The 27,337-nt window shown below is 43.6% G+C and overlaps 1 protein-coding gene across 3 annotated transcripts in view; it reads left to right on the top strand.

Annotated features, from left to right (window-relative positions):
• Positions 1-27,337, top strand: part of RIPOR3 (RIPOR family member 3) — a 452,740-nt gene that overhangs the window by 228,148 nt on the left and 197,255 nt on the right. For all 3 annotated transcript variants that reach the window (XM_078652038.1, XM_078652039.1, XM_078652040.1), the window contains 3 exons: positions 5,094-5,172; positions 10,126-10,149; positions 10,728-10,781. In XM_078652038.1, the coding sequence (XP_078508164.1) occupies positions 5,094-5,172; positions 10,126-10,149; positions 10,728-10,781 (157 nt within the window). The remainder of the gene's footprint in view (positions 1-5,093; positions 5,173-10,125; positions 10,150-10,727; positions 10,782-27,337) is intronic.

The raw sequence follows: 27,337 nt of genomic DNA, 5'->3' as shown, positions 1-27,337 counted from the left end.
ACATTTATTTTTAAATTAAGAAAACATGATTAAAATATGTTATATTACAGTAATATGTTTTTATTTGTATATCATTTTGGTACTATTAAGTCAAATGTATTTATATTTTTAAAATAGAAATCCATTAATTTATTTTAGCATTATTTCATTATGGGTTTTATTTTAAGCCCCTGCCTCCCTTATTTTGTAGCGAAAGGCATTGCAGTGCTTCCTTGTGGTAATGTATGGTTTTATGCTTACTATTAGGCTGTGCAGGAGTGCCACTTTGGGCTGTAGTAACTTTAGAAGTGTGATATAGCAATGGACTAACACTTTTGTGGGTAGGTGTTTCTATTTGCATTTCCCTTCCTAAGCCACTCATTACCCTTCCCTTAACCCCTCCTTACTCTTCCCTAAACTCAACTATTTTGTAGTAGATAACACATATTTTCCCACCACTCTCTGATCCCTCTCACATAGACTACTTAGGGCCTTATTATGATGTCAGACGGACTCACGTCCGCCAGACACCGTTGCGGAATCAGGACTGACCGACTTCATGTCGGCAGACCCGACCGCAGTATTAGGATGCAACTGCACATGATGCGGTTGCACACTCCCATCTTTCAATGGGAGCTTGTTCAGCGGTCAAAAAACAGCCGCAGCAGAAGTTCTTATAGCAAAAAGGCAGTTTTTGTTAATCCTTGTATCCCGTGGCAGGCACCACACGGTGCCTGCCATGCAGTGCAGGGATTGACAGGGGGCATCATATGTTCCCCCGGGCCCCCAACCGGAGTCCGCTGTTGCAAGGGGCCCTGCTAGGGGCCCCCAAAGTTTCTTTCCGATAGACTTTTCATGTCGGAAAGCCCGACATGAAAAGCCTGTGGGAAACCGACATTGGAATCCCGATGGTGGAAACGTCATCCTTAAGGAATTACATGCCAGTTCAGACTGGCTTACAGCCTCCTTCTGCCTGTCGGAAGCCAGCTGGAATGACTGGCCGGTTTCAATTTCGACCGCCATATTCATAATACGGTGGTTGGAATTGAAACCGAAGATGCTGGTCAGAAAGCCTCCGACCCCAGGTCGGACACTTTCGGACCGACATCAAAATCAGGGCCTAAGTATTAAACTCACATGTACAAACAAACTAGATCAGAGCTCCACTATAAAGCGAACAAGTCCATATAGATAATAATTGCTCAGTGAAGCACAGAGTGAGATATTTTCTACTATATTTTTTCATTCGTAAAAAGCAACAGCCAACGCGTTTCATCCTATAGCGTAGGACTTCTTCAGGGCATTCATCAGTCTGAGTCGACCGGAAGATAGGGAACATATGGTCTTGGCCTTGTAAATAAATTATTCCGAGCAAAAGTGGCTATCTAACATCTTAGGGATCAAGGCGTTATTTAATAAATTCCAGTTTCCAATAGTCGTACGTAGCTCTGTAGATAAAGTTGTATGATAACCACAGTTATGTAGGAACTATGCTGGTACATCTTTAGGGAAACTCTTAATAGTAGCGGCTGTACTCCATGGTGGAAGTGTAAACCGGCAGTTCAAGACTTTGATTTCATTCGTGATTTTTTGTGATTGGTGCCACAAGTTTTTGTGTTTGGTATACTGTCCAATTTTTCTGTTTCTATTAAACTCACATGTGTGTAGGTTTACCCATTGAACAGATAGTAGAGTTGGAGATGGAGGTGTACATCTGTAGGTATGTGACTAGAATTTTATAGTAAGTAGTATTACTATAGTACTACAAAATGCAGTTGATGAATCAGACACTATACATTATGTAGTGGAAATAGGTCTCGTATCAGGCCACCAAAGTACATGCTAACACAGCTTTTCCGAACCTTTGAGAGGACCTTTGTCCCCATATGAACCCTCAATGTAAATTCAGAAACATGTGCATTGGCAACTTTTTGTACAGACAACAAGTGGACCTTCAACCGGAGAGCTCATAATTGGAGCCAACTGCATTGGAATTATTTACTTAAACTATTGAAGTATCTAGGTTGATGACACTTTTGAGAAGCTTACCCATAATATTATTTTTACATGCTGTAGACCAAAAGTCCATTAGCTAAAAAAAAACATCTCTACCAGAATGTTTGTGGCATTATTTGCTTTATCACCAGAAGTTGTTGAAAAAGATAAAACATTTTTGCGTTTTCCCTCCCATTTCAATGTGTGTGAGTAAAGCGCACTATAAGGATTATTTAAACAGTACATCTCTTGTAGCAATTCCTCCACCCTACGTATCCACGCCTTTAGGAAAAAACTGTACTCTTAGCAGATCTGGTTTGCATCAAAATATAATTTCTAGCCCAGAAGAAGACTGGAAAATTCCTGATCCAAGGAATTAAACATAAAAGAAAATAATTAAACACTGCATTAAGGTTAAATACACTAAAATATAAATAATTCATTTCACATAAATCTTTCTAATCCTCTCATGGGATTACAATTGAAAGCTTTCCATTACTGAGAACTCTTAAAAATGACGACTTTGCAACATAGCCATGCTTAAATGTCAGAGGTTTCTCGTTAAAACGGTGGTGTGTCCCATCCCTCTGCAGCATGTTTTTTTTTTCATCCATTCCCTTTTCTTTGGACTCTTTACCCTAATGTATGACTTTCTAAGAAGGGAAGCAACAGAAAGATCCTTTCAGACTTCCTGGAAGACCCAAAAGTGCTTTTCATTGACAAACATTAACAGAAGAAATGATCTGGAATGCTAGAGAAGACTTCTGACCCTGGCCTGTGTATTGTTGGTGGTACAGTGGAAAGTAACAGATGTTCACAGATCAGTTACCATTGCCAAAACTTGCACCATAGTCAACATCCATGGTTCGTAAAGAGATGTTCCAAGCCTTCATAACCTTGAGCATCATTCACAAAGTTGCTGTAAATAAAGTGTGACATGTCTGGTATTACTCTTACATTTGGAAAAGATTTCTGTCTTTATGGTGATTTACACAACATTCCAGGAGAGTAACTTGTTGTGTACGCCATTCATAGATTTATAGTAGTACTGCTAATGGGCAACATTTATCCATGATTATTTTTCACTAGATGGATATCATGTGGAAATGTGCATTTCACTTTCTCTTATCTTCCTTGAGGAGAAATAAAGACCCCCCACCCCATCCTACAACCTCATAAACTATCCCAAGTAACTTACTGATGGCTACCTTTCATTGAGTAATCTCACATGCATTTCCAGACTCGAAAACATTCTGCAAACATGTTTGCGAACTGTCAGAAACATAAATGTTTGTTGGTTTTAACTGAATTTTGTAAGGCCACCCACCCTTTAATACCACTTTTCCAGGCACAGGTAGATTTTCTACTATTGCAGGTGCAATTTCTTTAGTCTAAAAATGCTACAGAAGGCCAGTGCTTAATTTGAGCCACTGGAAGCCACCAACACTAATTTTCGGTAACTGGCACTTATGCTTCCTCATCTGACATTTCCTGCGAGAAAGAGGATAACATGCACAAAGGGAAAAGATGGAGAAAGGAAAAGACGGACAAACCATCTCAAATGGAGAAAGCAGGATCCTGCAAGAGTGGGATAAAGGGGCAGGGCATGTCTGGAAGTGTATTAGAGAAATTTAAGGGGGATTGAAGACTGTGCAGCCTTGGTAATAAGCGCACTGACATTCAGTTGTGCTGGTCATAGCTTCTCAGCAGATCTTTGGACACTAGCACTTATTATTTTACAAATAAAGCGTTGTAGAACACAATCACTTTGTGAACTTTTGCCAGATAATTGAGCATTGTGTTTTTTAGGTCTCAAATATGTTATTGAAAGTTTGTAAAAAAAAATACAAGTCTTATAAAAATAAGTAATATTCTGAACAAATGAAACTATAGGCACAAGGTGCAATAAAGGTAATACATTCACATTTAAATGTTATAGATTTAGGATTAGCATGTCTAAAGATATCACAAGCATGAAAGCAGAGGGTCAACAGACCAAACATTTTTGAGAACCTATTATCTTCAAGTGGTTGAGGTAAGTCATAGACATTGGGGTTGGAGTAAAAGTAAAACAGAAAGGGTGCATACATTCATGCAGTCACAGCTTAGACATGCTCATATATATTTGTGAAAAATTGAGTCTAGATGTTTATGTTCTTACATTAAGAATTACGTCTCCTTCTAACTAACAGTTCGTTAAATTTTGAGGTTTGTTCTTGACCTGAGATAATTCAACTGATCGCAGAGGCTGAAAGCTATGCACCAATCAGTGACTACCAATCCCTGCGACCTACCACTTTGGATGGCTGGCCTGTTTGATTTTTGTGACCTCTTTGATTTTTGTGAATTTTACTCTTTCCAAACACGTCTGGTCTGGAAAAGTAGCTGAAGATTTCCAAACATTCTGATTTGAACTTAAGCCCAAACTCTGTATCATACATGGTTCCTTTAATTTGGTTTAGAAGGGTTGTCATGGTGGGTGATTAAACAATAATAGGGCATGAGAGCAGTACTGACAGCTGAAAGTGGTTGGCTTTGGGGCATGTTTTGGAGACAAGGAGGTTGATGTGTGACCACCACGCCTTGTGTGCAAGGATCGAATTGGTTATGATCCATGAGTTTGGCACCAGTACTTTCATGTTCACTAATCACTACTTCTTCCAATCTTCTTACTATCGCAGTGTTAAAAATATGGTGCCAGAATAATTTTTTATGACTTTTCTATGGTGCGGTCATACACTCAATGCTGTGTCCAGAGTATGTAAGTAATACCATATACATAGTGTTAACTGGTTTATAGATTAAAATGCAATGACCAGAAGGAAGGAACTGGTAAATCTCTTGGTGGAGCAAATGTGTGTTCCTCATAATTTTGGACCATACATGGGCTGATGAACTTTAACTATGGGAGAGTGCAACTGGGCAGGACTGGCAGAAAGTGAGGGGTCTGTACTGGTATGATAATAGCTTTAGAATATCATGAGTGCAAGAGCAAAGAAGCTGTTGTGCAAAGCAAGTGAATTATGCTCTTAGACAAGCCCTGCCACCGAAACCTAGAACATGTGCTTTTTATTTTGAGATGTATCAAATCCTACTGAAAAATTATTCGCATTTTTCAGTGACTACATAGAAGCACATCAAGCTCAGCTGGATTTTCTCACAGGCCAACAGAAGGATATCAAGAGAAACTCCCGACTGGTAAGAAAGAAAGCGGCATGTGCTTGAATGCTAAGCTAATGTACTCTTGAATATGGAGTACAAGAATATTGTGGTTTTTGGCCTAGCTCGATTCTATGGATTAGACGATCAAGGTGCCTGATCTAATATATCCAGATTCTAGTTGTTAACAACAAATATTGTATATTAATGGTATATATTTTTATATGGTTTTAATATTTGTTTGGTATTTTTAAGTGTCCTTTTTATAGACCTCTATATTATTTGGCATATTTTACAACCACCCTGTCATATGAAATATATGTATTTGTTTGTGATGGACTTTTTAAGATCTTTGTGATCGAATTAAAGTTATGATGATGATGGTGGCTTATATCATGGACAAAATATCAAGGGACCAAATATTGAAAGGCAACTGCACAGAAGGAAGCTTAAATTTACTATTCCTATCTCTAGGTCTATGTACCTTGACCGTATGCAAATATTGTCAAGGTACATAGATGTTGAGTTAGGTATGGAAAATCCATTTATACTTACCGTTTAATATTTTGTCTACAATATTAGTGTCCCACGATATCCTGCACTCGATGCTCAGAGGCCATACTGTGTTATACTTATAGATTTATAGACATTATAGCATATATGCTGGTATTATATATATCAATACACCGAAGACAGAGAGAGTGCTGTGGTAACAATCAAACTGCACACATTTTCTCTTGAAGGATAGTGACAATCTGTATAATAAAAGACAAAAATGTAATAAAAGTAATAAAGTGACACAAAAAAGTTTGAATTATCAGGTGAAGAGGTGGAGCACATTCAGGCCATGACACTATCTAACTTGATGACAAAAGCGATGGGGCAAGTAGAACCTGACCAAATCTGGAAACAAGTACAATAGAGGAACTAATTGTTATGTTCATTTTAAGATTGGAAATAAGGACTAGAAAGAGAAGAACAAGCAATTGGTCCTTACTATCATTATGAACTGCTACTGGTATTAATGACATATGGGGCCTCAGTAATGGAACCACAGCATGCACTATTTTGTGATTCTAGACAAATCACCAAGGGCCAGATGTAGGTAGGCTTTTACCGGTCAGTAACGGCCGAAATCGGCCATTACCGACCGGTAAAAGCCTTTTCCTATGTAGGAGGCTATTTTACCGATTCGGTAAATACCGAATTGATATTTACCGATTTGGTATTTACCGAATCATCATTTACCAAATCGGTATTTACCGAATCGGTAAATGAGATGTAGGAAGCACTGTAAACAGTGCTTCTGGGCTTTAAGAATTCGTTATTTACCACCAACTATTAGTTGGTGGTAAATAAGGAATTCCTAGGTAAATGCATAAATGTGCATTTACACCTGTGCCATGTGACAGACATACATGCCCTTAGGGCATGTATGTATACCACATGTGCACACCAGCACTAATCAGGGGTGCAACAGGGTGTCAAAGTGACACCCTGCCACCCTTGAATTTTTCTCAATTTTACCGAATCGGTAATTACCGATTCGGTAATTGACATTCATTCCTATGGGCCTCCAGGCCCATAGGAATGCATGGCAAATACTGAATCTGTAATTACCGAATCGGTAAATACCGATTCTTACCGATTCGATATTTTTTTTAACGAATAATTACCTACTTTGTATTTACCGATTCGAAAATACCGAATCAGTAAAATTCGGTATTTTCGAATCGGTAAATCTAAATTACCTACATCTAGCCCCAAGTTCAGACATGGTTCCCTTAAATTACCACTATATATTAAACAAGACAGAGAACATGTTCAGCAAAAGACAAGGCATTTTTTGGGGGGGATAGCGACAACACAAATGTTGCTGAATATTTATGTTTGGTTCTGCAAGGTTGCGTGGAGAATAATGTGTAATATCCGCTTCAGATCCGCTATAGATTTAGGATCAGCCTATCAATAGACGGGAAATTCAATGGTGTGGCATTTCTGGTCGCAAAATACTTCAATATTGTTTACAAAATGTATTCGGATAGTGTTTGATAGACTTCCTAGCAGACTTTGACTTAGTGGATTATATATTACTTTACAACTACTTTCTTGAATAAGCGACCTACCAGTTTGTTCAATCAACTAGTTCTTTTTGTTAGGGTTAGTCTCTAAAAGTGTTGATTAAGTATATTAAACCACAGGGAATTTTTAGCAGGGTCCAATCAAATTGTGACAACATGAATCAGAGTGAGTGTGCATTTTTGTCTCTGTTTCCAATATTGATACTGCTGGTCTTCCCCATTTCAGCTCTTAGCCAACAGCACTTTTGATGAAGGTAGGAAGTGTCAGTTGTTAAGCACCAATCTAAGCAGATGACAATGTATCTCTAGACTAGGCCCCAATAAGATTGTGGGAATAACTTTATATGTGATTTGGGGCAAACAAATAAATTAAACATTGACAAAAATAATAGCATTTGGCAATAGGAAAAGTGATAGTATTAAGTGTATATACAAATTAGTTTTAGAATGAGAAACTCAGCATTGGTACCCAAGATCCATTTTCAACTACATCTTGTGAAACAAAAATAGGGGCTGCTGATTTGACTCGGTAAGGGCTGCAGGCATCCAACGTGATTCCTATGGGAGGTGCTGCATGCCGACAGTCTGTATTTGGGTTATTAAGGTTATCCCAGTGGTTAACACACAGCTTCTCAGTATTGGACCAATCTTGATTAAACGCGTTGTGGGAGTTTCACCTGCTAAAACATCATGGACAGTAAGTTTAAGATAGGGAAGTATAACTCTGAAGTATGCAAGAGCTGCTTTGATAATTCAAGAAAAAGTTAAGAGAAATTTAAGAATTATTTAATAGCGTAAGTAAAAAGACTCATAACAAGTTCGACAGTACAGTGGAGATTGAAATTTACTCTAACTAGAAATTGCCGGATCTTATGCAAACCAGTGACCTCTCAGGATACAAAATGAACTTGATTTGATCTCGAGTCGAATATCTTGTAAACGTGTTGGTTTTGAGGCAGCTAAACAAGGTTCTCCCTTAGCAAACAGTCCACTGTTTTCTGATTATTCTATGCCTCCCCAGCCTGCTTCCCTTATTTGACTGTCTGTTTTCGTATTCATTCTCCTCAACACCTCTTCTCAGTGGAGAGCCCCTTCAGAAATGGCAACCCCCATTTTACTCACTGCATACTGCTTTTATCCACTCTGCCTTTTCCACTTCCTTTCCATGAAAAACCGCCTTCTTTCAATAAAAGCCTGTGCTGTTTTGATTGAGGGAGGAGAACCTGGTGAACTACCCGAAGTCCAGCTGGACTCTTTGTTTAATAGAGGCTCAATTCTCAGAAAGTTTAGAAAGTTAAAATATGTTGTTTTGAAATATTTCCTTGTGATAATTTGTTCGACCTCTAATACAGTCTATGTTGTACTTTGTGTGTGGAAGCAGCACTGGAGATTCTAAGGGCCTGAAGCTTTGCATACATTCAGACATGGACACACTGGGTGCGCCTGTTGGCAACTGAAAGTATTTTAGTTTGTAGGTACATTTCAGTCTAAGTATTTTGTAATAGCACAGTACATTTACAATCTGCTAAAAAACGCCTGGGGGTCAATGTAACAAAAGTTTATGCATTGCAGGGCAGCAAGCAAGGTTGCTGTGCTGCGTTGCGTGAACGTGAGAGAGCTATGGCACTCGTCAGCTCTCTCTCTCTGTGTTGTTGCTCTTGTGGCTGCCTAGCCCCAATGCAGGCACCCAATGGATACCGTTCTGCAAAAAAACTATCCAAAGTTGCATAGTTCTCTTTCTCTGTGTGATGCAGACTCCATTACGCATAGCAGAGGAAGTAATCAGTAGAAATAGAGCTTTTTCTCCCCATTTCGCCTTTTTGTGGTAGGCATACGGATCCACTCAATTCCAGGCATACAAACTTTAGTAAATCTGGAATTGCGTGAAATCCATGGGTAGATGCACAGCACATGCTCCACCCATGGAATGCTTACCATTAAGAAATGTAATGCAACACAGCACAAGCTGCTGTTCTGTGTTACATTTCTTTACAAAGCCACACAAGGCCACACAAAACAGGCCTTACATGGCTTTGTAAACCACCCCAAAAATCTACATTGCCCTTCGTGGATGTATGACGTTACAACGCATACTTTTACAACGCATACTTTTACAACGCATTTTGTACAACGCAACATCCTTTACAACGCATTCCATTACAACGCATGCCATTACAACGAATTTTCTGAAAACTACCTTTACAACGCATTCCATTACAACGCATACTACCTTTACAACACATACCATTACAACGCATACCATTACATTGCATGTATTGTAAGTATTGGATAGTGTAGGGGTAAAAATTACTATTCTAACTCCAGGGGGTGCAACAGTAGGGTAAGTGTTGGATAGTTTAGGGGTAAAAATTACTATTCTAACTCCAGGGGGTGCAACAGTATGGTAAGTGTTGGATAGTGTAGGGGTAAAAATTACTAGTCTAACTCCAGGGGGTGCAACAGTAGGGTAATTGTTGGATAGTGTAAGGGTACTATACGTTGTAATGGTATGCGTTGTAATGGTATGCGTTGTAATGACTGCGTTGTAATGACATGAGTTGTAATTGTATGCGTTGTAGTGTCATGCGTGGTAATGGTTGCGTTGTAATGGTATGCGTTGCAAGGGATGTTGCGTTGTAATGACTGCATTGTAATGGTAGTGCGTTGTAAAAGTTGCGTTGTAAAGGTTGTTTCCTCCCTTCGTCACCTCGCGTGACACAAGGTCGACACAAAGCCATTTTAAACCCAAGCCCAGATCTTAGTGGATTCTAAATTTGTATCCATGCACTTTTTAACCTGAAGTGTCTTGTGAAAAATATTGGCAAATACACAGATTTTAATTGAGCTTTATCTTTTTTATGGGACTTTGATGTGTAAAATGTGTACTAATGCCTTCTTGTATCCATTACAGGCCTACTTTTATGACTTGGACAAGGTAAGAATCAATCCATTCTTTGAAAAGTGATGACCCTCTTTCTTCAGGCAATATTATACCAAAGGTCTAGCCAGCAACTATCCTCTCTCATCTGTTCCTCTTCTTCAATTTTGCTCTTTATCCTCTTCCATGGGATTGTTTGTGGGTTTCTGATCTCATAGAAGTGAAGCAAGGATCTTGGATTCTACAGAAATAGGAAAAATGAAGCAGAAAATATGAATGAGGCTTCAGTTGTAAATGTAGATATAAAATAGTTGGAAATGTTGATCTTTTCTGGATATTGACTTATATTAACTTTGAACCTAAATAAAACCGAGATACAAAATAATAGCTGTAATTGATTTGTTCTCAAGATTTTCACATTCAGTAGAATTAAGGGAGTTATTTAGGGAAACACAAATCAACGTGATAAGAGCCAGTATTATCAAACAGGCACCCTAAGCTACATGCATGACACATGCGCCTGACTTTCAGATCAGCGAGGAATACCCAAAGTAAACCTGTAATGTGTTACTTTTGTACTTACAAAAATCACAGTGCATTTTAATCTGTCTCTTTTGCTTTCTTTCTTTTGGAAGGAAATCCGTTTCATTGAGAGGTATATTAGGAAACTGGAATTTCATGTGAGCAAGGTGAGCAGGAAGAGCCTCCATACTTTAGTTAATTTATTTTTTTAAACGGTAGGGTATTTCACCAGTCGTTTTTGGTGCATGTAAATGTTTTTATAACTATTAAAAAAAAAGAAAAGTGGGCAATGATTGTGTCGTAAGGTAACATTTCAATATGCATGCTGGTACGTATATTAATATAGACATGTGCGTGCTTTTACACATATGTAGCCTGTATACACCACTAAATGTTACTTTGTTCCATTAATATATGTATTGCAGAGCTTTTAAAAAGGTCTACCTTTGATAAAATTCAGACAGCTGGTTTGGATGATAAGCGGCCATTAGACGTAGAGACTTAAGACATGGACCCTCTGTTTAGTACGAACAATATCTGCCACGTTTACCAAGTCCATGCACAACTAGGTGCTTCAGTGCAGGTGTTCTTTGCTGTCTGCCATTTTTACTCTTGTTTAGCCCATTTTAAAACCAGGACTACAATTCCCAGAATGCACAGAAAAGATCTGACTTGAGTAACTATCAAGTATGGGCCTAGGAAACTTGGAAGCCATGACTCACCATTAACATTTATGAGGCACACACTGTAAAACTATGCACATTTTTTTTAACTGGCATATAGAGTGTGCAATGCAAGCCAGTGTATCAAACGTGTGTTACATTGCACGGTACCTTCGGGGAGTTCCTCTGAACGAGCTCTTTTAACCATTGCTCTAGGACGGATGTGCGCCTACTGTCCGCTGCTGAAGCAACAGCACTGTTTGTTCCTGGCTTCAGGTTAGGGCGGCCTGCGGAGGGAGATGTACCTGCCCATTTTACAAACGTTCACTCAAAGGGGGCACTAGGGCACTCCTTTCCTTCACCGATCAATGTGCACAAATCATGATCTTAGCTTGAGCACTATTTTGTTTGTCCTCCATTGGAATAAGCTGACTAGCATGGACTCTAGCTAGTGCTTAATTTGTAAAAAAATAAATAAGTGCAGGTGTCCAAATATTTTCTAAGGAGCCTCCACCGAGTTTCACCATGGATGCTGACTCCCAGCCTATCCACTGCATCGGCTCTTTATCCTCTCTACCCTGGCTGTACTGTCTGCTGTCCCTGCACTTTACCTATTTTCTCTGTTTCCATTCTCACCTTTGGCCTGTCATCTTTCTCTCTCCATTTCCAATGCTCCCTCTCTGTCTTCTACCTGTGCTGTCTTTCCTCACCCCTTATATTCATGCTCTGTTCTCTTCCCTGTACCATTATCCAAGCTTTTTCCCTTCTCTAGTCTGGCCCTCAACAGCTACCTCTCTACTTTGCACCCGCTCTGTTTTTTAGGTTGAAGCTATCTGGTTGCAAAGACATATTGGGGTCATGCTGAAAGCTTCCCTGTGAATGCATTTCCCCCATTGCTTTCTGTTTTGTAACTCACATTTGCTTGCTTTCTATTTGCTGGCTGCACAGCCTTTATTTGTCCCTCTTGTGGAGCAAAGCCTATTTACCACTACTCTGAGTGGCTCCTTGTAATCTTCCATGAATGCTCACTTTCTTGGAACTCTTTTTTCTTTTTCATGATGCACTCCAAGAGAGTACATGTGGTCTCAGTTGTCTCCCTTGTATGCTAGTTCAATAAGCAGTAAACATGCTGTATTTCTTGGAAAAGGTGTCCAGCCTCCTATCTTTCTGCTTGATTTTACTTTTATCTCTGCCACAATCAGTTCATCAATCTTGCATGCCTGTGAAGAACAATGGGGCATATTATCAACAACTAGCAATATTTATCGCTAAAGAAACTTAGCGACTTTTTTTTATCCCCAAGCATCGCCGGATTTTATCGTGCTATTAGCAACGTTTATCTCCAATGCGCTAAAATAACCGGCGATAGCGGCGAAATGCGTGAATATCGCTGGAAAACCAGGGATATTCACGCATCATCGGCAATAGGGTCCAAGTCAGAATATCCACCTCACATTGGATATAATGGCTAAGAACTGGCCTGAGCAGGCGTTAGTTTTAAGCGATATTCGCGCTTAGCGCAAATATTTTTTGCGCTACGCCTGCCTTGCTAATAGGCGATAGCAACGTTAGCGACTGCTTTCAGTCGCTAACTGGTTGGGTAAGCCCATTTTGCATGTCATTAGCAATAAATATCGCTGACATGCAAAGCGGGCCACAAACCGCTCGCTATCACCTAAAAGCTGTCGCTAACTGATGTTAGCGATAACTTGCTAATAGGGCGATTAAATTGTCGCCGCTTTGCTGCCGAAAACGGCCGCAAAAGCGGAGATAATTTCATTTCGCCTGCCTTGATAATATGCCCCAATGTTCTGTCTTCAAGCTAGTTTATTGTGTTAAGTGCTCTTTAGTAACAGTATAACTTAAGCAACCCTCTTTTCACATCCATGCCATAGGCATTGGAAGTCGTGAAGTAGGGGGTGCTGTAGCACCACAAAATAACTTCAGACGTGAATCAGGGAAAAACAGGCCTTTAAAATTTGATTTTATCCTATCACATTTGTCCTGCATTCAAAGACAGAGGTCAAATGTTAAGCTCAGTCTCACTAGGGAGACTATGGTTTACTTTTCTTTCTCTGACTGCAAAGTGAGAAGATTTATGTGACAAGCTTGCTGAGTACTGAGGAGTTGATAGGATGTTATTTTTGTCTAGCTCACAAAAAAATGTAATTGCCAGTAAATAAACTGTACAAATATTTCAGAATATATCAGAATAGGAAACCACAAATGAAGCACATTTTTTTGCAATCCTGAAGTGTGGTGCAAACAAATATTTTAGTACCCTCAAAAAAATCCATACACAACATGAATCTGATTTTCACACATTATCATTTGTGTGCTACATAGTTTTATCAGTCTGTACAAATGTAATGGTAATTCATGTTATTGCTGCTGTGATATCTCTGTAAAGGACTCTGATACCTTCAGGTCTAGTTCTCGCTATATAAAACTTGATAAATAAATAATATAAATAAATAATTTCAATTGAATATGTGTTTTCTGTAATGGCAGTGCACTACCACACAATACATACTCCAGTGTATGCCACTCCACTCTATCCCACTCCACGGCACTTCACCCTCTGTCACTCTACTTCACTCTGCATCACTCCATGAAACTCTACCCCACTTTATGCCACTCCACTTTACGACACTCTATGACACTCTGCCACACTCTACTCCATTCTATGACACTCCATGAACCTCCACTTTACTCTATGGCACTCCATTCCACAACACTTCATTCCACAACACTCCACTCCACAACACTCCACTCTGCGAAACTCTATGGGGCATATCATCAAGGGGGGGTGATAATTATCGCTAAGCACACGTAGCGCTAGGATAAATATCGCCACCCAACTCTAAATGTTATCGCTGCGATAGCGTGCTGTCAGCAACGCTTATCTCCACAGCGATAAAATTCAGAGCGTAAGCTGCCTAACTGTGTGATTATCGATGGAAATCCATACTTAGCCATGATATCCACCTCCCATAGGATATCATGGCTAAGTCAGTTTCAAAGCAGGCATAAGGAAAGCAAAGCATAGCGACAGGAGAAGTAGCGATAACCTCTGTTATCGCTACTTCTCCTGTCGCTATGCTGCTTTGCGTGATGCTTGATAATAGGAGAAATGTTGCTAAGCAACATTTCTCCTGTTATCCTGGGGAGGAACGCCCACTTTGCATCTCATTAAAGATGCAAAGCTGGGCGTAGAGGGAAAGTGTGAAGAAGCATGGATTCACACGTTAGCGTGTCCTTGCTAATAGGGCGTTAAAATTATCGCCGCTTTTCTGCCAAAAACGGCCGTATAAGCGGCGATAATTGTTTCACGCTGCCTTGTTGATATGCCCCTATGTCACTCCACTATGTGACATTATGCAACTCCACTCTACACCACCCCACTCTACACAACTTCACTCTAAAATGCTCTACTCCACTCTATGCAGTTCAATGCCACTTTACTGCACTCTGCACCATTCCACTCTATGCAACTCTACTCTACGACACTCTTCTCTGCTCTGTGACTCTCTACTCCACTCTACGACACTCCACTCTTTGACATTCCACTCTGCAACACTCTACTTCACTCTATGTCACTCCAGTCTATGCTACTTCACTCCACCCTACTACATTCTACTGTATGCCACTTCACTCCACAACACTCTACTCCACTCTATGTCACTGCACTCTACAATATCCTACTCCACTCTTCATCCAATCCACTCTACACCAAATCACTCTGCGCACTGTACTCCATTACATTCAAGTCTACACCACTGCACTCTACAATACTCAACTCTAAGCGACTCCACTCTACGCCACTTCACTCTACTCCACTCTATGGCACTACTCCACCTTAAGTCACTCCCTGCCACTCCTTTCTGCGACACTCTATGTCACTCCGCTCTACAACACTCCATTCCTCTCTACTCTACAGCACTCCACTCTAAGCCACTCTACTCTATGCCACTAACACTCCATGCCACTCTACTCCACTGTACACTACTCCACTTAAAGACACTCCATTCTATGCTACTGCACTCTACTCCACTCCAATCTATGCCAATCCAATCTACACTACTCCACTTTGTTACACTCTACTTTATTCTGCGTCACTCTACGCCACATCACTTTATGACACTCTACTCCACTCGACAACACTCTATGCTACTCCACTCTACAACACCCCACTCTATGCACTCCACTCTACTCCACTCTACAACACTACTCCACTCAATGCCACTCTGTGCCACTCCAATCTTTGACACTCTACTCCACTCCCCTCTATGACACACTACCACACTCTGTTCCACTTCATTCTACGACACTCTGCAGCGCTCGACTTTACACCACTCCACTCTACTCCACTTTATGCCACTTCACTGTACGAGACTCTATTCCACTCTATGACACTCCATTCTACTCCACTCTACAACACTCTCCGACACTATATGACACTCCACTTTACAACACTGTGCAACTCCACTATAAACATTTTACTGTTCTCCACTCTACGCCACTCCACTCTATGCCACTCCACTCTATTCCCCTCCACTCTACAAATTTCTTCTCCACTGTACGCCACTCTGCTGTACAACACTCCATTCCACTCTACTCTATGACACTCTGCCACTTCACTCTGTGCCACTCCACTCTACAACAATCTACTACACTCTACTTTATGACACAGTACGCCACTACACTTTATGCCACTACACTATATGCCTCTCTACTCCACCCTATGCCGCTTCACTAAACACCACTACCTTTAGCAAGGCAGTGACGCTGGTAAATAACATGGCTAAAATACATTGCAAAGCCAATAGCGCTTGCATTGGTGAGACCTATTGGCTTTGCTAGTGCTTGTTGTACTGCGTTGCCCCATTTTCCCTGAGGCTCCCAATCTGCCAAAATTGGAACCGGATAAAGGCAAATAGTACCAACTGCTAAAATACCACTTCACCATATCCAATCCATCTACTGCACCAGTCTGGGCGTTTGCAATATTGTAATCTTTTTTTCTGGATGTTTAATAACAAAGTTCACATGCACCCAGAGCCCATTGAGTTCTGTGGGCTTTGAATACTCGCAAAACTGTTCAGCAGAAAAAAATAAAATTAGGATTCTGGAAACTGCATCAGAGAATTTCTGGTGGCTTTACAACCACTGACAGGAAATTCTGCTCCCGGCCCTCTGGTAAATGTTTTCGGTTGGTATTAGCCCACTCCTATGCTGAAACTTCCTCTTCTCTTAAGCATTCATAAGAGAAAAACTTTGGGCCCCCTGAACTTTTTTCAGAGTAAGAACTGGGTGTTCCACAAGTCCCTTTCGTTGAAGCAATGCCGAGCGCCCCTTGCTTGGACACAGGGCCAGCTGTAGCGCTGGTGGGGCCCAGTGCAACAATCTTTTTGGGTGCCTCCCCCCCATAAGGCCTCCTCCTCTGATTCTCTCACTGCTACCCTGCAGAAGGGCCCCTCATCTCTCCATAGCCCTACTCCCAAATACATTTCACTTGTTTTAACCCCTTCGGTGCTGGTGACGGAACCGCTCCGTCACCAGCTTCGGTTGAGCTGTGCTGGTGACGGAGCGGTTCCGTCATGGCCCGCCCAGCTCGATAGAACGCTCATGCGCGGCACGAATTCCGCGCCTGCGCTGAGCGTTCTATTGAGCGGGGCGGGCCGTGACAGAACCGCTCCGTCACGAGCACAGCTCAACCGACGCTCGTGACGGAGCGGCTCCGTCACGAGCATGCGGCCGCCGCGCGGCCGGGAAAATTCGTCAGCACTGCGGCGGAATAGCCGCCGCAGTGAAGCGGTTAAAGTGATGGTAAAAGCTGTCTTTACTAATCCACTCAGCTATCCACATAAAATACAGAACTGTTCTTTGCAGCAGGCATATTAACTCTCTGCGCTACTTTATGGCGAGTCAAAACTGCCATGAGGCAAACTCACATCTCTCTCTCTCTCTAGCAGGAATATTAATCACCCTGCAGCAGGTGCTTCTAAATCCTAGGTTATTGCTAAATAGAGTGACCCCCCCTCAAGTCTGTCCCCCCTTCAGGTTAGGGCCCAGTGCGGCCGCACCGGTCGCACTGCCCTAAAACTGGCCCTGCTTGAACACCTTAACCTTAGCCTTATGCTTGTGTCTGGTCTGTCTAGAACAGTAAATAGGCCCGGACACCAAAGGGGTCCCATTAATGAGTCAAAAAAGGGGCCACATTTGCAAATCGGGCAGTCTTAAACTTGTACAGAGACACGGTATAGGTGCTCTGTGATTGTGGGAATAGTAGGGAAATCAACAATAAAATCCGGTCAACCATAAAACTGGCCTAAAAACAGTAAAAATAAAAAAATAAAAACCCACACACTGATCTCTCAGACCAGCCCTACTTCTCTGCCATATTGCCCTCCCTATAGGCCAGTCCAACCCTGTGTTTGTGTAAGTGGCTAAAAGCCTGGGGAATGCAAAGCGGCTGATTTTGTTGGCCTTGTTTGCAGGGATGGCTGCATGGAGGCTAAGGGTCAGCTGAAGCAATAAAAAAGGATGTTATGAAAATAATGATATTGTGCTTTCGTTAATTGAGGCATCCCGAGTGCTAGAAGAGAAGCTCGGTTGAGGAATTCTAGCTGCGTCATACATTACTTGACGTGTTGGAGTGTGGCAGGAGGTCACGCGGGGCAGACATGGGTGTTGTGCTCTCAGCCTGCTGTCTTATTAACAGCAAATGTTGGCACCAGAGGCTGAACTCCCCTTCCAAGCAAATGAATTCAGAGAACACAGAATTCTGTTGTCATTTACTCTTTATCACTTAAATATGTCCTGGGGGTGGCACATGTGTTTTTACGTTTTAACAAAAATGTATAAAAATAACTTTTAAAAAGTAGATATCGTTTGAAAAGTAAAGGTCAAACGTGAAAGCCGACATTATTTTTAACAATTTGGAAGGGTCATGGCCGACAAATAATGTCTCCACAACAAGCTGGAAACGTTTTTCCCCCGAAAGTCTCAGTAATTGTGCCATTGTTTGGTTCAAATTTGTGCTGGTAAATGTTTCAGCCCACGCACCGCGCATATGGAGTTTTTTTATAACCCTTTTTGTACAAAAACGCTAATCCTTAAAATATGCGAATTGGGAAATAATCGTATCATCAATTCAATGTGCTAATAATGATTAGCAACTCCGGGGAGGCATCATAATGCAGTCCAGTGCCCTGGGAACACAATCATGCCTTTTGAGTTAAGAAATACATTTGAAAATGTCATCGATGATGAGAGAAAAACAAGCATTTGCAATGCAATAGGTCTCGCATTTATGAGAGCTTGAGCTATTGACATTGTAAATGGCAATGCCTTTTGATAATGTGTTGTTTTTAAAACAGATAAATAAAAGGCATTGTCATTTACAATGCCAATAGCTTAAACTGTCGCCAATGCAAGACCTATTACATTGCAAATGTGTGCTATAAGTTTTTTTAAAGCGATAGGAGAGAGCGTGTCCTTCCTGCAACAGAAGGCAGGACAAGGCTACTTGGGAAAATAGTGCTCAGAGGCTGTAATTAAAGCCTACAGAACAACAACACATGTAACAGGGGGCATCCTGTTGCGGCCGGCATGACTCGCGGATGGAGGTGTGGGAGGGTTGCGCGGAGAGGGGGGTGTTAATTAAAACATTTTTTAACTTACCTTCACCTCCAGTCCCGCGTCGCGTCTCCTCTCTCCTCTTCACACAGGAAGCAGGCAGCCTCCCTCTCCTCCACTAAGCCAATCACAACGTTGCAATGGCAGCGTTGTGATTGGCTGGGACGCCGACCACACAGGTGTCTATGTGTGGCCATTTTCTCTATGTAGGCTGCAGCCTACATAGAGGAAATGCAGAGAGTTCATGACTGGTCGGGTCGGCCCTTGGGCCAACCAAACAGTCAGCACCCACAACATTGGGCAAGCCACTCCTCCCCTGCCTGGAACAGGACCGTCCACACAGGACCGTCCACCCACCCACCTGTCCCATACCAAACCCTACCTTCTGCTTTCTCACAGTGCGAGAAGCAGAAACATAAAATGGTATTCATAATACCATTTTATGTTTATGTTTCACGCTCTGCGAGAAAGCAGTGGGGCGATGCTCCTCCGCCCATATGGAGGACCCGCCCCTGGGGGCATCGCCATGGGAGATTACAAATCGAGATAAAGAGGTACTAAGGAGGGACTACTATGCCTTTTAACCAATGAACAGCCACAGTTTACAGTGGACAATGACACAAGCCAATGAAAATGTGGGCGGAGAGTGGGCAGAGCTTCAAGTCCCTACCTCAATACAGCATGACTCACAGAGCAGCACATGCGCTGTCCGGCTCGACCTAATAAGCAAGGACAAGGCTGGAGCAGAGTTGTGTATGCTCCAGTGTGCCTGCAATGGCACTGACTGTTTCCCTTCCTTCAACATGCAAACAAACCAGGGATTCGCTGAAAGTCTTTGCCTTTGACCTGTTCTGGTTATGTGCGACAGGATACTCCAAACTTGTATAATTGGCATATTAGATTACCCTAATCCTAAACGAAGGGGGACTGTGCCAGTAATACGACTCGCTGAGTCAACTGTGCACTGCTTACATGCCCTGTCAACTTCAGCCAGGTAAAAAGGCGTTTGCTGCTCCAGGAATGTTAAATTTTTCCTTTCGAGCGCTGTTCCTCCATTAATATAAAAAGGCAATTTTCCAGACCTTTTATTGCAATGTCGAGCAATCTCCAAGAGGCGCCCAACGTTACTTTATGGAAGTAAGAGCCCTAACTACAAGACAGAAGTTTGAATCCTGTTGAAGACAATAAGCCTTCCATCGTAAATCCTGTACCATTAAACTGTCAATCTAACCTGTTCACCAACAGTGCTTGGAAAGTACAAAAATATGGTATGAAGCACTAAATGAAACAAGTGTTCATGCGTGTGTGTACCACAAATCACTCATCCAAGAAACCCTTTCTTATAGAAGTTGTCCTCCTTGTGAAAGGAGTGAGTCCATGTTTTGCCTCAACTGCCCTTCTCTACCCTCCCTTCTATTCCCAGCCGTTTTAGGGGCTGTGCGTGGCTGTCTGTCAGCTGTTTATACCGCGGGCTCTCAGCGGCCGCGGTCGCCATCTTGCCTTGGGCTGGATCGCCCAACCCCTCCCACGCCACTCCCCCCGCGCCACTCCTCCATTTAGGAGTGTTTGTGACGCCTCCCCAGCGATTGCGAGCAGCCCAGTGGCAGTGGGCTTGCTGGCAGGAGCTGGATGGTAGCGTTTCTCTACATTTTAAAATTTGCGCGCTTGTCACGCTGATTGCGAGCGGTGACACGCTTTTACTGCTGTTGGCATTGTACTGTTTTTAAATTGTGCACTAACCTGTACTGAACACTGACAGGTTACTAATTCATTCATTCTTCGTTTTAGGGGCTGTGCGTGGCTGTCTGTCAGCTGTTTATACCGCGGGCTCTCAGCGGCCGCGGTCGCCATCTTGCCTTGCGCTGGATCGCCCAACCCCTCCCACGCCACTCCCCCCGCGCCACTCCTCCATTTAGGAGTGTTTGTGACGCCTCCCCAGCGATTGCGAGCAGCCCAGTGGCAGTGGGCTTGCTGCCAGGAGCTGGATGGTAGCGTTTCTCTACATTTTAAAATTTGCGCGCTTGTCACGCTGATTGCGAGCAGTGACACGCTTTTACTGCTGTTGGCATTGTACTGTTTTTAAATTGTGCACTAACCTGTACTGAACATTGACAGGTTACTAATTCATTCATTCTTCGTTTTAGGGGCTGTGCGTGGCTGTCTGTCAGCTGTTTATACCGCGGGCTCTCAGCGGCCGCGGTCGCCATCTTGCCTTGGGCTGGATCGCCCAACCCCTCCCACGCCACTCCCCCCGCGCCACTCCTCCATTTAAACGGCCTTCATGTGTCAGCGCAGCGGACGAGCGCAGCGGGCGCGACGTAGGCGCGCCGGAGTCACGCCAGAGTCCAGCCCGTCTGCGCCCGTCCGCGGCCGGCCGGGGCTAGGGGCACCTCCTAATGCTCCCCCCCTGTCTTACTCTTCCCTCAGTCTCCTGTCACTCTGGACCCCTGGCACTATCAGCCCGTCTACCTTTTATCGGCTGAAACATCTGGGCCTTCTTGCTAGTCCTCCTCCTATTCCTCCAGCCACTATAGCTGGCTTGCTCACTTCGTCCCGCACTGTCTCTTCCATCCCTTCCTCTGTACCTGCTCCCCATACCCCGGCCTTTAACACCACGGCCGTGCTTCTTAACACCCGATCAGCAGTTAGCCACCAGTATGAGCTATTCGACTATATTGATACCCATAAACCGGATCTCTTGTTGTTAACAGAGACATGGTTCAAGGCCGACTCCCTGCCAAATGTCTTAGCTGCCCTACCTCCCTCATACTCTACCATCCGAGCGGATCGACCGGAGGGCAGGAGAGGCGGTGGAGTGGCCCTGATAGCTCACACTGATTTCCATTTTCAGATCCTTCCCTCCCCCTCTATTCCGGAAGTCGACTGCTTGATAATTCGTTCCAGCTCCCACTCCACTCCCCTTACCGTTGTCCTCATCTACCGTCCCCCCCATCCCACCCCCACCTTTGTTTCTAATCTTCAGGACACCCTCGCAACACTGGTAGTAAACAACTCGTCAGTGTTAGTTTTAGGTGACCTGAACTATTGGCCTAATGTTCCTGCTGAAAGCCCCTCCTCTAAAGATTTTACTGACCTTATGATTAGCCTCAACTTCACCTCTCATGTTCACAGCCCCACTCATGCACTTGGTCACTCGCTCGATCAGGTTTGGACCCTGAACATCCCCGTCACCCCACTTGCCATTTCCCCTTGTTCCTGGTCTGATCATTTTTTAATCTCCTTTTCCCTTGCCTTAGCCCCGGCTGTCAAACTTCCACTTCCTAAGAACATCTGGGTTAGAAAATGGGGTAAAGCCGACATGCCATCCCTGTGCACTTTCCTGGCCAACTCTAGCCCTGACCTTACCGGCCTCGCCGCCCCGGTCCAACTGGATACCATTAACAACTGGCTTACCCGCGCTGGCGACGACTTTGCTCCATTAAGACGGATCACGGTTAAGCGGAATCACGCTGCTAACCGTTGATTCACTCCTGATCTTAAAGTGAAAAAGTTGGCCGCGCGCAGAGCAGAGCGCGCATGGAGGAAAACATACTGCCCTGCCCAAAAAAAGGCCTACCTTTCCGTACTTAAGGTCTACAAGCAAGGCATCCTTGATGCCAAGACCCTGTTTTATTCTAACAGGATTCTGTCTGCGGAGTCACAATCCAAAGAAATCTTCGCCACAGTACACGAGCTTGCCTCATCCCACAGAGTCATGGCCACGATCCCCCCTTCACAACCGCTTTGCGACTCGCTCAATGATTTTTTTCCTTGATAAAGTCGCAAAGATTAAGGCCAACATCCCCCCTCCATCCCTCACATTCATTAATCCTCCCCCCCCTACTGCTACCCCTAAACTCACTTCCATTCCCCTTCTGACAAAAGTCACGCTCCCTCCTTTGCTCCAAAAGGTGAAATCAGGCTCCCCTCTGGACTTTGCCCCTGCTTATATTTTGAGAGATATCTTCCTAGCCTGCCCAATTCCCCCTCTTACCCTTCTGAATGACTCCCTCAGGAATGGAGTGGTTCCTGCTGCCCATAAATATGCGGCTATCATTCCTATCTTAAAAAAAGCAGGTGCCGACCCTTCTTCCCCTTCCAATTACCGCCCCATTTCTCTTTTGCCTTACTTGGGCAAGGTCCTGGAAACCCATCTAACCTGCACCCTGAGCGCCCACGTGGAAAACAACCACTGCCTCTCCCCTCGGCAGGCGGGCTTTCGCCCCCTCCATTCAACGGAGAAGGTGGTGATCTCAGTGATGGACTACCTACGCGAGGGCATTGATACCAACTCACCACAGGCCCTCATTCTTTTAGATCTGTCCGCCGCTTTTGACACGGTGGATCACTCCACTCTTCTTACCCGTGTCAGGGCGGCGGGCATAGAGGGCCTTGCCCTCGCCTGGATCTAGTCCTTCCTGAGTGACAGGGCTCAGGCGGTCCATCTAGCTGGTTTCAGGGCCTCCCCTCGTAAGGTTGCTTGTGGGGTTCCCCAAGGTTCTTCACTTTCCCCTCTTTTGTTTAATTTATACATCTACCCCCTCATTTTTATGTTACAGCAGCTCGAGGTCACGGTGTTTAACTACGCCGATGACCTCCAGCTAATTTTTAACCTTTCTCACTCCCCTTCATCCTCCCAGAATGTCCAGTCTGTTATGTTGTTTATACAGGACTGGATGAACTGCAACCACCTCAAACTCAACCCGGACAAGACGGAGTTAGTCTTGACCGGAGGTGGTTGCAGCCCCTGGTCCCCTTCCCACTGGCCATCTTCACTCGGTGTTCCCCCGCTTCCTGTTTCTAAGGTTAAAACCCTTGGTATCTTTCTTAATTCCTCACTTTCTGTCCACTCACAGGTGAATTCGGTTGTCTCTTCTTGTTTTTTTTCTCTCAGAACTATTAGGAAGATCTCTCGTTTTTTCTCCCTTCCCGCCTTAAAGATCATAGTGATGGCCATGGTGCTCTCGCGCCTTGATTATGGTAACATCATCTATAATGGCGCTCCGGCCTATGCCATCCATCGGCTGCAGCTAGTGCAGAACCAGGCTGCCCGCCTGATTCACGGCCTGCCTAAATATCACCGTACCACCCCTTTATTGCAGGCATTGCACTGGCTGCCAGTGAGAGAGCGAGCCTTATTTAAGCTTGGTTGTCTTACCTTCCAGGCTAAAATGGGCACTGCCCCGGAGTTTATTTGCTCCGCTGTTAAACCCTATGTACCGGGCAGAGAGCTCCGCTCTACCCATCAAGCACTCCTCACCACTCACCGGTTTAGGAAGGAAAAGGCGGGTGGAACCAAATTTGCAGTCCTTGCCCCTATGTTTTGGAACTCCCTTCCCGCGGAGCTTCGCATGACATCCCTTTACACTGAGTTCCGTAAAGGCCTCAAAACCCTGCTCTTTTCTCGAGCTCACGTTCTTTAGATCCTTCTTGCTGCCTCTCGCAATCCAAAAGCGCCAAGAAACCGCGTGGTATATGTGCGCTATACAAATGTTTTTAAATTCAAATTCAAAATACAGGACAGCCATCCTGGGCCTCTCTGCACCATTTGACGCCGTCTCACATTCCATGCACATCAGGCACCCACACAAAATTGTCATCCAAGAACCCTCTCTCCACAGGATCTGCTCTTTCACAACGGATAGAACACAAGCTGTCAACCTGGCACCATACTCTTCAGAAGTCTGCAAACTCATCCGTTAAGTTCCTCAAGGTTCATCACTCGGCCCACCCTCTTAAATGCATACATGATCCCTCTGCCAATGTTATCCATGCCCACAAACTCAACATCCTTTCCTAAACTGAGGACACACAATTCATACCTTCCCTCTCAGATAAGACCCCTCAACACAATAAAAAAGTTCACCGCCTGCAAGACCGAAGTCTCTAACTGGATGAAATCCAACTTTCTCAAGCTTAACACACAAGACATAAGTAGTGATCTTTGGCAAGAACACTTCACCATGGGACTCCAACTCATGGTCAGCTAAACTCTGACCCACAACCACACCGAGCACAGATGCCTGGAACCAATATTATTTGGCAGAAAACTTGGCATGACTGCAGAAGTCAATGCTGTCCCTGCATCCTGCTGCCACACCCTGAAGATGCTGATGGAGAACTACAAGTGGCCCCCAAGAAACACTAGAAAAACGACCTAAGCTATAGACACCAGCAAGTTGGACTATGGGAACACCCTCTACATAGTTTCACCTAGCAACACACTAGAAGACTACAAACCATCTAGAACTCACCAGCTAGACTCATCCTCAACCTCCCACACAGAACTTACCTAACATCGCAACTCATGGACTTCCACTGGCTCCCAATAAACAAGTGCACTCATTTCAAACTCCTCACACACACATTTAAGGTGCTACACAACTTAGGTCAACCTCTGCCTGAACTGTTGCATCTCCTTCCACCAATCACTCAGAGACCTCCGCTCCGCTGGACTCCTACTTGCACAGATGCCACATATACACTTAACCAGATCAGGAGGTTGGACATTCTCTTACATCGCTCCTAAAGCATGGAACAGCCTTCCACTCCACAACAGAGCCTCCTCCTCACTTCTTGAATTCTGAAAGAAGCTGAAGGCCGGTCTTCTCAATTAGCCAACCCACCATAGGCAGGTCTAGGAACACACACCTTCTTCAGCACCAGGATACCCTAGCTGGTGATAATGTTCTTTACATATAACAAAACATAACATAACAAAATGGGATGACTCTCTAGTTTTGTAGTTGAGTAGGTTGAAACAATATATGGTTTTACTTAGGCAATCTAAAGTTAAAGTTGGAATGCTAGCTGCACCACACGGTAACCAAAAAGAAAAAAAAGTTCTCTGAAAGTGATTGGTTGAAGTATTCAAGTCAGCCAATCAAAAAGATGGTAAGAAGAGTATTCTCCATGGGAGGGACACACACAAAATGAACAAGCTGTGACAAGCAAAGTCATTGAACAAGAAGCAAGTAAATGAGAGAGACAATAAAGCTAACCAATGGTTGCAGGCTGTAAGCCCCTGACCTAACAAGGAGGTGATTGGTGGGGTATCACACACATTAGTCTTTTTTGGAACAGTGCGTGCTACTGCATTCATAAGGTTAATTGTAGAGATGATGGTATATGACTATTTATCAATAACAAAGATCTGATGAACAGTTCATAACCCAGGTACAGTGGAAAAGTCTAGGGCATGACAAGTAAACTGAACTTCAGCTCAACGCAAAGATGTGCACTCAGGACACATACACATTCAGTACATATAGAGCCTTACCACACATGATGGCTTCAAACTATACAAACCAATTTGACATGGCTCTAAGCATGAGAAAAGATAGGATGATCAGCAGCAAATGAAGATGATATTTGCACAGTAGATGTCACTTGAGGTGTTCCATATAGGGAATTGTGTGAGAACATGCAAGACAAGTCTCTAGAAGAAAAGAGAAGAGTCAGGCAGTTCAGATGTGAATGTCCAAAATGGCCTGTGGTCAGAATGACAAGACTGGAGATTGAAGGACAAGGAGAAAAATTGAAATGCTAAAGAACACTTGCTGAAGGAAAGTCAAGAACAACATTAGAAAATTGATTGCAACTGAAAGAATAGTGTAAGAGTATCCGATCAGTAGGGACGGAGATTAAAAAGATGAGTACTGGAATGGACTCAGTGGAAAACAGCTAGATAAAAGATTGAGTTGAGTGTTTCCACATAACACTCAACTCAATCTTTTATCTAGCTGTTTTCAATTGCCACTTTGAACCTCTGGAGGGGTTACTGGATGGTGCCCTTACGGCCGAGGATGACTACTGGGGGGTGCCACCCTCGTCTTCTCCCCACCCCAAAGCCTGGTCTCCTCTAGCACTCCAACTCATGTCCCTTACCTTGAATTGCGCACTGAGGGCTTGTAATGGTCGTACTCCTTCCGATACCCCCTCGGTGTGCACTTTCAACAGAAGGGGCCATGAGTCGAGGCTAGATTACATCATGGTGGATATTACACTTTGGCCAAAAGTACTTGACTTTGGGGTGATAAATAGGGCAGATAGTGATCATAATGCCCTTTGTCTAAACATCCAGAGCCCTCTACCCTCGGCGGTTGTATCCCCAGTAGAGCAAGGGGAAGACCTGGGGGAATTGCGCCTCTCGACAAATAGGCGCCGGGTCAAGTGGGGGAAGCTGGTTAGCTCAGAAGAGGCTATCACTAAGCTCTATGAGCTGGCACTCCCAAGGTTTATGGAGGTGGATGTACTTCTGGCTGAGCCAAGGATCCCAGAATTCAAGGAGAAACTGGGTAATATACATCAGGACCTAGTGAGGGATCTGGCTGAGGTCTTCTACCCGGTGGTGCCAACCCGAAAGAAAAAGACCCATGTTCCCACCTGGTATACCTCCTCCTGCAGGGCAGCAAAATCCG

This window comes from Lissotriton helveticus, chromosome 7, assembly GCF_964261635.1.
Source record: "Lissotriton helveticus chromosome 7, aLisHel1.1, whole genome shotgun sequence".
Lineage (NCBI taxonomy): Eukaryota > Metazoa > Chordata > Amphibia > Caudata > Salamandridae > Lissotriton > Lissotriton helveticus.
The sequence above is the reverse complement of the archived record's forward strand: the minus strand, read 5'-3'. Positions and strand labels throughout refer to the sequence as shown.